Here is a 16,235-nt window from a genome sequence, read left to right on the forward strand (position 1 = left end):
GTGGAATCCAGGGCCACAGTTGGGACCACCTCCCAACTCCCCAGCTCCTTTTCCTCGGCACCCCTGCCCTCTTTCTGGCCCTGGCTATCAGAAACTGACCTTGACTCCTGTGGCCAAACTGCCTTTGAGGTTCATTGGTGCCCCTCAGCAACCCCTCTGGGAGCACCCACCCAGGCCCAGTCTTCCAAGCTGAAGTCCCCTGGGGCCCCCGGAGAGGCGGTGTAAGCAAGGAGATGGGGAGGCAGGTGGCTCTGACAGACAGAAAGCAGACAGCTCAAGGGGTGGCAGGCGACATTTTATTAGTCATTAATTCAGACACCCTTCCAGTCCTCTCTTGGAGTGCTCCTCAGAAAAATAAATGTATTGTTTAAGAAACCCTGCAGGCTTGCCCAGCATGCTCTACCCACCCCTCCTGAGAGAACATGTAGCACAGAAAATAATTTGTAAAGCCAGGGGGAGCTTCCCTAGGGAAGAGGGGGAGGGGGGAGGCTAGAAGAAAGGGGAAGAGGGGCTTGGGTCAGGTTAGTGCAGAAATCTCATAGCTTCTCAATGCATAATGAGACTGGCTGGGCGCGGGGCTGCAATGCTGCACGTGCCTGAGGTGCCAGAGCTGCTCCAGGAGCAAGAGTCCAGGCTCTGAGTCGATGCTGATGAGCCGTCCTGGGGTCAGGAATGGTTTCAGCAGCCCTCCGTTCCCCCACCCCACAGAATGGAGCGAGCGTCTTGTTATATAACCACTGCAACAAAGAGGCCTCAGTGCCCTTTCTGGACTCGGAAGTGCCCTAAGCAACCTGTCTGGATGTGCTTTCCAGACAGTATGCATGTGGAATTGTGCTTTTTGTTTGTTAAGAATGTAAAAAGTTACAGTAAGATGAAACCACCTGGCCCACAGCTCCTGTGGTCTCCTCTGTGGGCTGCCGTCAGCCCTGGTTCCCCAGAAGCTTTTCCTTTGGCCATGAGAACTCAGTCACCCCTCACCCCAAAGCACACAGGAAGGGAGCATCTACCAGGAGGCCTGACTGAGGGATGCAGGAGCCTGGGTCAGTTCAGCAGCTATTTGCAAGGGATTCACTTGGGTTTAGATGCTGGCTTCTGTGTAAAATACAAATTCATGCAAAGTGTACATGAAACTACCCCCAGGCAGAGAAGAATTTTCCAGGCTCTGCTGGATCTCCAGGGAGTTAAAAATGGGAAATCTTTCTTCTTAAAGTGGCACAGACTAGGATTTTTCCTTGGGAAGTGGAACTAGCTGCTCTCTATAAGGCTGATGTGTGTGTGTGTGTGTTGCTGTGATGTGTGAGGCTCCTGGGCAGATGCTCAGTACTGCAGGCATTTTCCACAGGCTGAGTGCCTGAGGTGCCTGAGACTTCTACCTCCTTTACTGGTCAGGCTTAGGGGCCTGACCTCCTGGCCATATTAGCAAGCAAGGACCCCACCAGTGTCTTCTTAACTGCCTGCCAAGACTGTGGCCTCTGTGCCACAGCCGGTGGCAAGGGCTCCTGAAGAGCACGTGCCATCTTTGCCCCACAACCCCAGCATTGGAGGAATGAATGTGGGCTTAATGTTAGGAAGCAACTCCCGGTACCTGGGGGAGTTGGAGACTGCAGTGAGCAGACAGCTGTGGGTCAAACTGGAGACCCTTGCATGGTGAGCGAGGCCACAACATCTGAGAAAGTGGAGCCCTCTCTTAGCCTGAGGTTCTGAAGAACCTGCGCCAAAGAAGGGGTTCCCTATCAATGTTGCTGTTCCTGACATGATGGGAAGACCCCATCCCTGCTTGTCAAGGACTTCTGGTTCTCAGTGTCCACCCTCAAGCAGGGTGTCAATCAAGCCCTTTAGGTGTGGGTCTAGGCTCCATTAATCTCCTTGAACTTGGGAGCCCGGCTTTCCCCAGAGAGCGTTTCCTGGCGTCAGAGGCACTGAGCCCTTTGGCCCGAGTTGATGGGCAATGATGTACTGAGAAGGGGGAAGGGCCAGAAGAACATGGGCAAGAATACAGACCTGCCACTGGGTCCGGAGCTACCACTGTACATTGGAGGACTGGTGTTTCTCTGGGAGGTTGCTGAGAGGGAAAGGTCCCTTCCCTGCCCCCTTGAACCATAACTACAGTTCCTTCAGAAGCTTGTCCAAGCTGCCTACCATCGCCTCCTTCCAAAGGCAAAGCAGAGGAAAAGAAGTGAAAACAGCTAAGGCGGAGGCAGGAGCATTTTAGGGTAGATTTTAGGAAGCACTGCTGACAAGACTGCCAAAGAAGGTTCTGAGTTTTCCTTTTCTGGAGGCAGATCCTGCTCCCTCCTGTGGGGATAGGATCCTGCACAGTCCTGTATGCTGGTCACTGGGGTCACCTGGGCTCTTTGGCCTGTGTAGCTCGAAGAGCCTGATGTCTGGGTCTTAAGCCTGCCGTGCTGTCCCTGGGGCTGGCTGTTATTTTGCCAGCTATTAAGACCTCAAGGTCTAGATGCCTCTATTATGGGGATCTCTACTTCCCTCTCTGAATGGCTCAGATCCCCAAGTTATTTCTCGTTGCCTAGGTGACACCTCCAAGCAGATGCCTTTTAATCTTTCCTTTTTTTTAAATTGTTGACTCTATTACATCTGACACTAGAGGCCCTGCCTTAGAGAACATGTGCCTGCGTGTGCAGTCCCTTCAGTGTGACCACAGCCATTGCTTAGATGTGTGTGTGGGGGGGGGGGGGGTGCTCAGGAGCTGGCCTGACCGTCAAAGTGGGTCCTGGAAGCGTGCCTCTCTGGAAGCCTACCATTCAGGATTTAGCAACACTGACCTCTCTCCTGCTCTGCCTCACTGGCTTCATCCCCAGATTAGGGTTTGTGTTTAAAAACATATTTCAACCCAAATTAGAAATTATCCAAAGTAGCTGGAGAGTCACTCAGATCTCAAATAATTTTTTCCTTCTGCCATGAACTGGAAGGGGAAAGGGGAGGCTGACATTCCAGCGTGACTCTTACGTGTGTGTGTCTGTGTGTGTGTTTTCTAGGAACATATGCTTTTCTTACTGCCAGGGAGGAGGTTTCACAGCTTCCAGTGCCTCTCGGACAGACGGTGGTGTGAGGCGTCTGGTGCTTTTCTAAGACTTCCTATCAGAAGCTGTATATATATATATGCACACACACACACACACACACATACACACACACATATTGGTGGGTCATGCCATGTCTGACTAGACTCTGGCATTTGTCCTTGGGATTGTCATCTTTTCAGATGAGAAAAATGGGCTGAAATGGTGCCGTTATAGTCCAAGACCCCCGTCCTTTCAATAAAGGATGAGCAGCTGGCCCTCCTCCAGGTCAGTGACCCTCATGTGGCAGAGGGAGAGTCTGGGAGAACCTGTCCCTCAGCTCCAGGATCATTCAGAGTAAAGCTGGAATCCTAAAATAGCTTCCATCTACCCTTCCACCAGCACCCTCCCTTCTGCTTTCCTCCACCTCCAACACACACAGTGCTTGGAGGAAACAAATTCACTTGATTATCAGTGGGGGTCAAATAGGGTTTAGAATGGAATGTGTCCCCAAAACATTACGGGCTCTGAAGCCAAATTCTCTGACATTTGTAAAACGGCTGCTTTGGGTTCCTGGTGCTGCAGACCCTGGTACCCCAAGGGTGCGGCCGGTAGAGCCCTAATCAGAGAAGGAGGGTGGGCTGGTGGCTGGGCTCTGCACCCTTAGGCTCTCTAAAAGGGAAAAACATTGGGCTGATCAATGGGAGTTAAAGAAAAACATCCACACTAACAAAGCAAAATCTCGTCTGAGAAGATTCAGACATTACGGGTTAATGACGAGGAGCGCTGGGGTGGATGATGCTGGTGAAAGGAGGGTTGGGGGGCGCAGAGATGCGCCCGGAGCCTCTGAATCAGCCGCTGAGGCGGAGCAGGGCCCGCAGCCGGTGCCCCCCACAGCAGGCCGTCCTGGGCCCCGCGTTACAAGCAGCGCCCTGTGTGCTGGGCCAAGTGAACTGCAGGCTGCGGAGGGCCAGCCAAGCCCCTTCCCACCGCACTCCCGGAGCTCGGGGGGCGCGCAGCCCGCAGTCGGCGCTGTTTCGTCTCGTTGCGTAACGTCACACCCGCGTGCGTAGCGGCCGTGCCATATATACACTCGGGGGGAGCAGATGGCTCTCCCCACCCCCACCTGTCAAAACTGTGACTATATCACTCCTGACGACCAGAAGGAAGCTGCTAGGCTAGGCCAGGATTTCAAACGCTGCGGAGGTAATTCAGAGCCATGTGAAACTGCACCATATGTTTCGGGGTTGCCGGCTGCTTGTGTGCAGGGGCCCGGGTTTGACGCCAGTCCGCGCGCCGGGCCCGCTCCTCGCCGCGGTGCGCGCCGCCTGGGCCGGGCCCCCTGCTCGCCCTGGAGGGGACTCTGCTCGGGGCCGCGGCGCTCCAAGAGGGGACCCGCAAGGAAAGCGGGTTCACCCAAAACCTGCCCCGATGACATCAGGCCTGTCCAAACAGGATTTCTTTAAAAACATTTTTTTGGTTTCATTTTATTGGGTCAAGGTTAGGAAAGCGCCGGGCGCGGGAGGGCCGGCGCGCCGCGCGGCGCCTACCTGGCGGCGCTGGTCTCGGCCAGGCGGTTGTTCATGATGCCCAGCGCGCCCACGCCGCCCGAGAAGCCGTTCTGGCGCGGGTGCGCGCACGCGCCGCGCGGGTAGCCGTTGGCCGCCTCCGACAGCTGCTTCTGCAGCAGCGCCAGCGACACCTTGCTGGAGGCGGTGAGGTCGCGCATGGAGATGAGCTCGCCCGACAGGCGGCGGCCGTCGGCGTCGCTGTCCGCCGCGGGGTCGGCGCCGAGCGCGGCCAGGCGGCGGCGCAGGCGCGAGCCGGGCGTGATGGCGTTGCGCCGGGCCAGGGGCGCGCCGGGCGCGGGGCAGCAGCGCGCGCAGCAGGCGCAGCTCAGCTTGCGCAGCATCCAGTTGAGCACCTGCTTGATGAGGATGGAGATGACGTTGAAGAGCGAGTAGATGCAGCACACGCCCAGCAGGATGAAGAGGAAGTTGCCCAGGCGGTAGAGGCCCTGGTGGCGGTAGGCGGCGCGCTGGCTGCTCACCAGGTCGCCGAAGCCGATGGTGCTGAAGGTGACGAAGCAGAAGTAGAGCGAGTCCACGTAGCCCCAGCCCTCCACGCTGGCGTACATGGCCGAGGCGCAGCAGGCCAGCAGCACGGCGCACAGGCCCAGGATCAGCAGCACGTGGTACACCGACGGCTTCCAGCCGGCCAGGCCGTCGGGCTCGGCGCGCGCAGAGCCGGGGCGCAGGGCGCCGGGCAGCAGGCCGCTGCGGCGCAGCCGGCGCGCGCGGCAGGCGCGCATGATGAAGGCCAGCAGCGAGATGATGCGCTCCAGGAAGAGGTTGAAGAAGAGGATGGTCCCCGCGCAGCCGAACAGCCCGTAGGCGATGAGGAAGGCCTTCCCGCCCACCGTGGCCGGGGTGGTCATGCCGAAGCCTGTGGGGACACGGAAGGGTCAGCGAGGCCGGCCGGCCGGGGCCCTGCGGGGCGCGCGCCCTGCGCCTGGCGGGCACGGACGGCACGGCCCCTGCCCTGGGCGTCCCCCGAGCGGAGGGGAGCGGCGTGGGGACCTTTCTCTCCCTTAGTGGCCCTAGACAGTGTGTCTGATCTTGACAGTCCCTAAGCTTGGAGGAGACACGGCCCCTGTGTTGCGGATGAGAAATCCAAGTGGGTGGGGCAAGATGGTCGCTGGGAAGGACCCATCAAGACAAAGCAGAGAACAGCGCACAGGCGCTAACCCCTGAGATGCCTCAAAGCCAGTGTCACCTGCTCTTCCACCCCTCAAACTGACTTTCAATGTTTCCAGTGACACACCTGGACCTTTTAGGAGAGAATTCCATAAGGCCTTCATTTTATTATTTATTTTTAATATGCTTTTATTGATTTGAGAGGGAGAGAAACATACATGAGAGAGAAACATCAATCGGCTGCCTCCTGCACGCCCCTCACTGGGGATTGAGCCTGAAACCTGGGCATGTGCTCTGACCGTTTGGCACATTGGTGCCTGGGATGACCGCCAACCAACGGAGCCACCCCAGCCAGGGCAAGGCCTCATTTTATAAGGGATTTCTGGGGGCCAGGTAGCGTGTGTTCAGTCCAGGTAGCTATATCTAATGGTCTTTGAAAAGGGGTTTATGAAGCTGACAAAAGGATAGTTTGAGAAGGAGAGTAAACATGGCTCTGCCACTGAGTGTCAGCTGCTTCTCACCCAAGGACCACCATAATCCTTGCTCTCACTTTTGAAGGGAAAGGTTTTGGTCCAGTGCGGTCCTGTGCTGCACGTGTCTGGGTCGCTTTTGTCCTGGCAGGTCCACTCTGTGCCTGAGCAGCTTGCTTATTGCTTTGAACTCTTATAATTAAGTTTTAACTTACCCACTTATTCAACGTGCAGTCTTTAGAGGAGATTCTTTATTAATTGATTTCTGCAGAAGGCTTGGCTTCCCACCGGTGTGCTCAGCCCTTGCCACGCAAGGTAGCACAGAGCGGCAGCTCTGCCCCTCTAATCTGAGCTCTCAGCCTGCTGCTGGCTTTAGTCTCTTTGTGGGACTCATGGTTGCCTGACTCTGGTTATAGGAGGGGGTTTAATCTCTTCTTAGGAAGAGTCACTGATGCTCAGAATCTGAGGTGGAAATGAATCATCTGTCTGAGTAGCACTGTGGCAACTTTCAGCACTTCTACAGCAAAAGGTGAGGGGCATCCCTGTTTAATTCAGACCCAGCGTCAAGAGGGCTGCCTGTGTGCCGCGGTGGGGTAGGGCCAGCCCTGGGAACGGGGAGGTAGACTTCTGTCTCCCTGCGCTTACTATTTCCTTAAAAGGGTCTGAGAAAGTATTTTTCAGAGTAATTCCTTGAACCTGTGTGCTGATCATTCTCTAGATTCCCTGGAGGAAATGCCCACTTGCCTGACCACAGTCTTGATTTTATGCCTAATGACTCAAGTTAGGAGAAAATCTTACGATCATGACACTCATGTTGAGGAAGATGGATTATATCCCTAGATTCAGAATTTGGCTACAAGAGAGTGAAAAACAAAAACAGCAATGTAATCAGGATTTGATAGAGGGATTTTGTCACTCTTTAAAGCCAAATTAAAATTCTTATGTTCATTATAAAAAAAATCAGCTTTGATTTCCTTCTTACCTGCACATTCACTTTTTTCCCCTTAATCCTCAGCTGGGGATATTTATTCCATTGCTTTTCAGAGAGAGTGGAAGGCAGAGAAAGACAGAGACGTCGATGTGAGGGAGACGCATTGATTGGTTGCCTCCCCACTCGCCCTGACTGGGGCTGGGGATCAAGCCTGCAATGGAGGTGCATGCCCTTGACTGGAATTGGACCCGGGACCCTTCAGTCCACGGGCCAACGCTCTAACCACTGAGCCAAATCAGCTAGGGCTGCAGGTTCACTTTCAACCATTTCAGTTACCCACGGTCAACGGCGGTCTGAAAATATTAAAAGGAAAATTCCACAAATAAAAAATTCATAAATTTTAAATTGTATGCAATTCTGAGTAATGTGATGAAATCTCATGCCATCCTGCCTGGGACATGAATCCTCCCTTTTTCCAGCGTATCCACTCTGTATACACCACCTGCCCATTAACCACTTAAGTAGCCGGCTTGGTTATCAGATCAACCAGTATTACATGGGCATCTGTCGTCCTGGATGTCCCTGAATGATGGAACCAGAATGAGACCTGTTTCTCCCCGCCATCCTCCTTCCCCACAGAGACGTGGCCTTACGTTAGGGCCTCTGCATGGCAGTCCCCCAGATATGCAGCTGGAAGACCAACACCCGCCATTCATTCCTCAGCAGACATTTACTAGTGACACAGTTTGGCAGGCCTCATACTAGGCTTGGGGATATGGTGGAAAACCAGAAAGGTGCAGTCCCTGACCTCATAGTCTCTGGGCTGCCTTCCTAGAGGTTTTGTACAAATGCTCACCCCTGTGATGCCAACAGCTCATCCTTGGGCCAAGGCGCAGCTTTTCCCTGCTGCCCCCCCAGAGAGGCTGGGCCAGAACTTGTCCTGGGGTCTCCTCATGGTCATGACTGCAGGCCCAAAATGATGCCAAATGCTTGACTGGCTGTGGCACTACCTGCCCAGAAGTGGACAGGCAGGTCACAAGGTTCTCTGACAACGCAGAGGACACCCACTGCAAATGGCCCTCTCACTACCGCGATTCCTGAGGTCTGAGCTCTAAGCTCTGGGGAACGCTGAGGCCCTGGGTCAGGCTTCTTGCTGAGGGCAGTGCGGTCCCTGCCTGGCCTGCTGCCTGGCCAGGTGCTTCCCAGAGTGCAGGAGCAATCCCCCAAGCTCTGACAACCTGTGGGAGCCCGACTGGCTCTGGAGAGGGGCCTTGAAGCTTCAGGCAGAGAAAAGACAAACCCAGCCACCCTGAGAGTCCCCTCCTCCCCCAATCACACCCTGCAGAGGCGTAATCTGTCCCTGGGTTTGCACCAAGCCTGCTATTTTGTTTATGCCACAATTGATCTGCCATCCCAATTTGCAAAGAGCAGACACTTGGGGGCTTTAATATGCCACTTTGACAAAAGCTGTGAATCTCGTTCCCACAGCCTGTCTGGTGCCGCCTTCGCAAATGGGGCCCTGGCGACAGGGCCTCTGGAGTTCAGCTCAAAGAACCTGGAATGGGAGGCCGCACCGATCTGTATCAGGCCGCTCTGGGTGGAGTCTCTGTGCCAGACCCTGGATGTGTCAAATCCTTCCAGCCACCCAGTGAGGGAGGCTCCATCAACCCCAACAATGTGGGCTGGGACACGGGACAAGGGAGTTGAGAGTACTCGCCCAAGTTATAGTTTGTAAGTGGCTCAGATGACCCTGAAGCCCTTCCCACTGCACCAGAAAATGGCAAGTCTTGGTTCATCACCTCAGGCACCTTGTCCTGTTGGCTGTGTGTGTCAGCTCTGAGGAGGAGAAATAGAATTGATAGTCCAATCCAGGAGACTTTAGAGAGTAAAAGGGCGCCCCTAATAATTACCTCAGCACAGCAGGTACAAACCAGGGCTGTTCCAAGCAACTGGGATGTATGATTAAAAAGCAAATTCCAAGGCAGGTCCCACTCCAGAGGTTTATTTAGTAGGTCAAGTGAGGGGCCCAGGAATCTGCATTTAGCAAATGTCCCCCGATGATTCTGATGCAAATGGGCTAAAGCACTTCTTTTAAGAAGCAACGTTATAAGGTATCCTGGATGACCGTTCTGGTGGGAATCTGCCTCTCACTGTTCTAATGGTCTATTATGATGATGATGATGAACTTTCTATTCCCTACAGTGAATGAGGAAATCTTGTATAAATTAGGCACTAATAGTTATTTGCTGACTGAATGACTGAAAGTAAAAATTTTAAGAACTTCTAAAGGCTGAGAGTTAAATATCAGAAACAGTGGGAAAACTGAAGTGTGTAGGCAGTGGGCAGAGGATGGGAAAGGAAGTATTAGGGTTGAGAGAGAATATTTGGGATACCCAGTTAAATATGAATTTTAGATAATCTTTTTTTAATGTATGTCCCATGTAATGTTTGGGACATAACTTATACTAAAAAACGACTTGTTGTTTACTTGAAATTCAAATTTAACTGGGAGTCCTGTATTTTTATTTGCTAAATCTGGCAATCTTACCATGGGCCCACTTGTCTGCAAGGCACACTCCTCTGAGAAGCCTTTCCCAATATCTTCATCTCATCCCATCCTTCCTGACTGGCTAGAGGAGGGATTAACAACCTCACTTTAATAATCAAGCAGCCTGAAGCTCATACCTGTGGCCAGGTCAGCAGCCAGGCCTTCCAGTGCCCCTCCCTCTCCAAACAGGGAACCGAGGGGGATGTGGGGTGGAGAGTGGACAGGGACCCGAGGGAGATGTGGGGTGGAGAGTGGGGCTTCGGTCAGGCTGCTCTGTGGCTGCAGCCCAGACACAGACTCTGGGGGAGGGAAAGGGAGGCTTCTGGCCGTGCTGCAAGGAGGAGGGCTGGACTTGAGAGAACACTGGGCCAGAGAGGCTTCCCTAGGGCGCGCACTCCAGCCCCGGAGCCTCAGGGCTGTCCATGTTATCATTATCCAAGGCACTCTCCTGGGGAGGACACGAGCCTGGATAAGTCTCGAACCTTTTGGGAGAAGTGGAGCTGGAAGAATGGCTGGGAAAAGTCATCAAAGCATTCAGCGAGGAATGAAAATGTGGGGGGAATAATAATAGCTGGTGTGTGTTGAGCCCTCACTATTTCCAGGCACTTTGCCAAGACTTCGTGTACATCAGTGCATTTCACCCTCACAACAACTCTATGAGGCACTCATTCATTCTAAGCCAGAGCTTTTCCCCTTGAATTTTAACATCCCTGAAATCAGGCTGAATCTTACAATCAATGATCTGACAGTTTATTTGATAACATTTTAAATTCTTAATGGTATGCAGTAATGGTACATCTCTAATCGATGGTGTCTTAGATTTGATGAATGACAGTGGGAATTATTATCCTCCTCAATTGTGAGATTAAAAGGAAGTCACATTTAATAAAGACACAGGTTAAATAACTTGCCCAGATCACAGAAAAAGCAAGTGGTAGAGCCCAGATTTGAAAGCAGAGGAAGGAACTTGTGATGTGTGATAAGGGAGAAGGCAAATGCACATGAGTTCCGAAGAAAAAGAAGTAGGTTCCCTCTGGCTGGTACAGCAGTTTCCCACTCTGGCTGCACAACAGAATCACCTGGGAAACTTAAAACCATCCCCAAGGTGCAGGCACACCCGGCCAGCTCAGGTCAGAACCAGGGCCCAAGTCCTCTTGGTAGAGTGACTGGGAAAGACAGAGAGGAAGAGGGATTTGGGTGGGATTGCGAGAGGGAGGAAGTAGAGACGTGGTTTGAGAAAGGCGTGCAGGCTGGGAGAGTGCACAGGGCCAGCTGTGTGTGGGCTCAGCGGCTCATTCCCACGGGCAGCTCTGTGCCTGCCCCACACTGTGCAGCAACTCCTGCTGATGGAGTGGGTGAGCCTGTGCAACAAGGAAAAGCAAGGCCCAGGGGCCTTTCCCTCCACCTGGTACTGGGGCTGAACTTGCAAGGAGCTTTGTGGGAGTAAGAGGTTCACCTGGCACCTCTAGGAGAGTCTCCAGCACCTGAGCCTGCCGTCTGGCAACATGCTCTGCCTTCTAGAAACGGACAAGCACTGGAAACCTCCAGCCGCAGAAGATAAGCTCAGCGAGTCTCCCCTCCTGCAGTTCGGGGAGGGCCAACGTCATCTTTCTTGGAGAGCTGAGAGCAGAAGCTGGGAGCAGAGGCTGTGGCCTCATGCTCTGGCGCCTCCACTTCAACATGTTACATGAACATGTCACTTCTCCCTCTAAAAATGGCCTGATGACCGCCCACCTTAGAAGTCTGCTGTGAGGAGTAAGTGAGGAGGTGGTTTCTACATGCTTCGCACGGTGGCTGGGACACGCTAAGTGCTCAAAACACAGCAAGCTCAACCGGGAAGCACCATGGGCGAGGCGTGGCCCTTGCATCACAGCTGAAGTGCAGCATGGTTTCACCTGATGCAAAATACAGTCGGGCCATGACCAGAAATTTTGGTGACAAGGAATAACTCCCCCAAGACTGACTCTATCATTGACTTGCGGTCCTTTCACCTCCCTGGGCCTCAGCTTCCTCAGTGGTTCCAAGTGAGTGGCAACATCTCTGGGCTTGCTTCAGGCTCTGGCCCCTGAGGTGGGTGAGAGGCCCAGTTAGAGGGAGGCACCAGCTTCTCGTCCCCAAACTGAGTGTGGCGGCAGGGCAGGATGCTGGCGAGTGGGACTGCTGTGGGAAAAGCGGAGGCTGGGCTGCTCTGTTTGTTGGTGTTTGTGGATGGGTCTAAGTTGCAAACTAGATGGACAGGTAACCCCCTGAGGGCTGTGCGCTTGTTTCCTTTGCTCCATAGCCGGTGTGGGCCTGGGCTCACGCTGGTTGCTCCATGACTGAGGCCAAAGAGGCAGCGGCCAGCAAGACCTGTGGAAGAAGTGGACCCCTCCCCATTTTCCTGTTTGCTTTTGGCTTATTCCGTGGGGCCTTTGGGATGATGTTCTTTGTTTGATGAGGGCAGGAGGATAGGTGGGGGTGGCTGAGAGGGCAGGGATCTAGAAGACTGAACCCCACGGGCTGCAAGCTGATGATTTTTTACATCAGAAAAGTTTGGGTAAACTATGAGCAATGGGCAACTGACCCTGAGGATGGGCTTTGGACCTTGGCACTGCTTTCTTCGCCAGTGGGTGGCTTGATCTTCCCCCAACCCTGCTCTTCATCTGTGCGATTAAAGCTTTCTCTCCTCCCCAGAAATCATTCAGCAAAATGAGTTATTAAAAGCTGGTTAACTACTCCTGCCTCCAGGGTGGCTCCTCCTTAACAACCTCTCCCGGGCAGCAGCTGTCAAGCTCAGGCCCTGGGAGCTGGATCCTGCGGGAAGATGACTCATTTATAGAGCCCATCCTCCTCCTGTCCCTTCCCCCAACAGATCTGTCCCTGTCTCTCTGATGACTAATTCAGAAATGAGATCACTGCCCCTCCTGCCCCTCACAAAAAGAGCACAGCCCGAGTCTCAGCCCAGAACTATGGCAGAAGACTAAAACCCAAGGCCAGGCAAGGCGGGACAGTCCCTGACAGGGCGAAGGCCTGGCCTGCAAGAGCCCGGAGTTGGAGCAGTGAGATGAGGGAAGACCCTGGCTGCGATCCTTGCTCCCCCATCACAGGGTCCCCACATAGGGCTGAGGTGAGGCACAGGCCGCCTCTCAGAAGGGCAGAGAGACCTGCTGTGGGGAGAGGGCAGGTCCGTCCACCTGCCCATGACACTCTTTGGAAGTGCCAACACAATGCCAATTGGGTCACATTTTACCTCAAATCATGTATCATAGAGGAGCAGGTTTTAAAAAAGGAAACCTATGGTGGTTCCTATGAAACAGAGACGCCTGCTCTCAGCGGAGAGTTCCAGCTTCTTTGTCAGTTCAGCTTCATACCCCTGGAGAAGCCCCCTCAGCCCCCTCCACGGGAAAGGGTCCCGGTGCCAGGCTGAAGGGAGGCGCAGGGAAAGGGGGCAGAGTGCCTGAGGCTGGGTTCTGAGCCCTCAGGATGACCTGCTCAAGCCCATGGGCCAGTCCTCACTCAAGCTCTGGGTCCATTCAAGTTGTCCCTCCTGTCACAGCTGGCAGCCTGGTTGGCTGCTCCCCAGGAGTGATAAAAATGAGAAGGCAAGATGGAAACAAGCCCACACTTTAAGCAGCCAGGTAAGTACTCCAGAGGGTCCCTGCAGAACCCTGTGCGCCCTGCTGGCTGCTGACAGGCCCCTGCCCCACGGGCTGGTGAGCCTAAGGGTCTCCGTTAGGGCCTGGCTGGCTCTGGAGGGACTGGACTTGAGGCCCCTGGACCGATGCTAAGGGTGAGGGGCGCCTCCTCCTCCAAACGGGGCGGCACCGCTGTACATTCTGCTCTAAGCCACCTACGGTGGGGAGGTGGATCCCTGGCTCACAGGATGCGAGGGACCCAGGGGCGGGCGCATTGAGCCCCAGCCCATGCCCAGCACTCTGACTGTGCTTTCACAGGTGTATCCCCCAGAGCAACCCCTGGAGGGTGGGGGTTATGGTCATTATTCAGGTGAGGAAACCAAGGCTCAGAAGTAAAGTGAAAGAACACCACCAGCACCCAGGTTTAAACCATACACCCACGGCTCTTTCCATTCCTCCCCTTGAGGCCCAGTTCATTCTCTTTTGATTTTAGCATGAGAGATAAACAGGAAAACCAGTGGCTTTATAAAAAGAGGAAGAACTATAATAAATATTCAAGTAGATTTCAAGGGACAATGGAGATGCTGAATATAACTGATAACTGTCTTTTTCTCCAACAATCAGCAGAATCTCATGCCATTTTAGAAGGAATTAAGATTATAAGAACAACCATCAACATTTTAAATAGCTCTGGGCAGCGTGTAGAGTCAATTTTTATGTCTTATCACATTTGGTCATCACTATAACCCAGGAAAGAGAATGTCATCATTGTCCCCATTTTATAGACAAGAAAATTGAATCCATGGGAAGCAACGTGACCTGTATGATTTCTTGTTTCCTTGAGTCTGAGTCAGAATTTGTACCTTTTATTTCTCAACCTCATCTCTCAAGTCTCACATCTTTCAATTATAACAAAGGAAAGATTTGAGGGTATATCAGCTTGTATTTTATATAGTGTTTGATGCTCTCCATCAATGTTTTTCTATTAAAAATTTTACATGACAGTAATAATAACTTTTAAAACCCCACACCAGCCAGTCTTGCTAACTGTTGTGTTGAGGACAGCCTGCAGGGGTGGGATCAGCGAGTCCAGGTCAGAGGCTGTGGCATCAAACAGATGGGGGGGACCAAAGCAGGGTGGTAGCCAGATGGAGACTAAGGAAGGGAGGCCAAAGGGAGGACCCAAAACCAGGAGAGAACAAAGTCACCAAAGCTTGAGGAGGCAGGTGGTTTGAAAAGCAGAAATTAAGGGTCATGGAAACTTCTAGAAGGATCTAGTAAGATAGAAACCTAACAGTTCTCCTGGGATTTGGCAACTAGGAGGAAGCTGGCCCCCGGCCTAAAAGGAGGGGGTACAGCCTCATGGTTGCCAGCCCGCAGGGGGCTGCAGAGGTGCTGGGAGGGGAGGAAATGGACACAGGTAGGGGGGACTGCCTTTGAAGCAGGCTACCAGGGGAGGCTAAGACACCCACACCTGGCAAGGCTCAGGGCCAAGATAGGTGCTTCCTTACTCTACCTCAGGGAGTGTCATGGACTGAATGTTTGTGTTCCTCCAAAATTCGTATGTTGAAATCCTACCTCCCAGGTGATGGTATTAGGATGTGGGGCCTTGGAGAGGTGGTTAGTTCATGAAGGTAAAGCCCTCATAAACGGTATTAGTGTCCTTATAAAAGGGCCCAGAGAGCTCTCCAGCTCTCTTTCCACCATGTGAGGACATAGAGAGAAGGCAGCCATCTGGAAACTAGGAAGACAGCTTTCACCAGACACCGAATCTGCCGACACCTTGATCTTGGACTTCTCAGCCTCCAGAACTGTGAGAAATCAATGCTGTTTAAGCCACTCAGTCTGGGGTATATTTGTTATAGCAACCAGAATGTACTAAGATGGGGAGGTTGAATAACTTGCCCAAGTATCAGAATATTCTGGCTTAAACCCCAGGCCCTGGTGTCAGAGTTTCAGGCTATATCCAGCCCCCACCACTCACCCAGAGCTACTTGCTACCCCTCCATGTCCTCATGGAGCAAAGGAGACAAGGTGGCTGTGAGGATTAGATGGGACAGCTCCTGTACTCAGCAGAGTGCTTGGCAGAGTAAACACACAGTAAATATGTTCATTATTAAGGTTACACACCCTGCAAAGGGCAGAGAAAGGAGAGGGCCTAGTCGGACAGAAATACTTGGAGAAAATACAAACGATGGTCCTAAAATTATATAGCAGCATGTCAAGTGTCAGATCTTGCTTTTAAGGCTTTAAGTCCCTCCCTGTCTTAGTCTATTTGGCTGCTATGACACAATACAGGGCTGGACAAAAGTAGCTTTATAGTTGTGAGTATGTGAAACAGTTTATTCTTGTATTACTTATTAATTATCGTATTATTTTTTACAACTTATTGTATTATTTGTATTACAACTGTAAACCTACTTTTGCCTACCCTTATAGAAGACACTGGGTTGCTTATAACAACAGACATTTATTTCTCACAGTTCCGGAGACTAGGAAGTCAAGATTAAGTCACTGGCAGCCTGGTGAGAGCTCTTTTCCTGGTTCATAGATGACACCTTTTCTCTGGAACCTCACATGGTAGAAGGGGGAAAGGATCTCTCTGGGTCTCGTTTATAAGGGCACTAAATCCATTCATGAGGGCTTCACCATCATGGCCTAATCACCTTCTAAAGGCCCCACCTCCTAACACTATCACCTTCAGGTTAGGTCTCAACATAGAAATTTGCTGGAGGGACACAAACATTCAGACCCTAGGCCCTCCTTCACAGGTGCACTGCACTCACCTGCTCAGTCACTGTTGTAACATCATCAAGTGCTTCCTATGTGCCAGCTATGAGGGGTGCTCACTGTGTCTGACCTGGGAAGTGGGAAGGCACAGGCTCTCCCCATCAGGGGCCTTGAACGAGAGCCTGGAGACCCCAAGCAGTAAGTCCTCTCTTGTGAGGACTCTAAA

General features: G+C 52.7%; 1 protein-coding gene across 1 annotated transcript in view; it reads right to left on the bottom strand.

Annotated features, from left to right (window-relative positions):
- Positions 1–282: 282 nt before the first annotated feature.
- The window catches only part of KCNK12 (potassium two pore domain channel subfamily K member 12), a gene marked incomplete at its 5' end in the record, with an annotated part of 39,376 nt that continues 23,423 nt past the window's right edge, over positions 283–16,235 (bottom strand). Inside the window, one exon of the mRNA XM_081156007.1 lies at positions 283–5,465. Within this exon, the coding sequence (XP_081012133.1) occupies positions 4,567–5,465 (899 nt within the window). The 3' untranslated portion in view covers positions 283–4,566. The remainder of the gene's footprint in view (positions 5,466–16,235) is intronic.

The sequence above is a fragment of the Miniopterus schreibersii genome, assembly GCF_964146895.1.
Source record: "Miniopterus schreibersii genome assembly, chromosome: 13".
Lineage (NCBI taxonomy): Eukaryota > Metazoa > Chordata > Mammalia > Chiroptera > Miniopteridae > Miniopterus > Miniopterus schreibersii.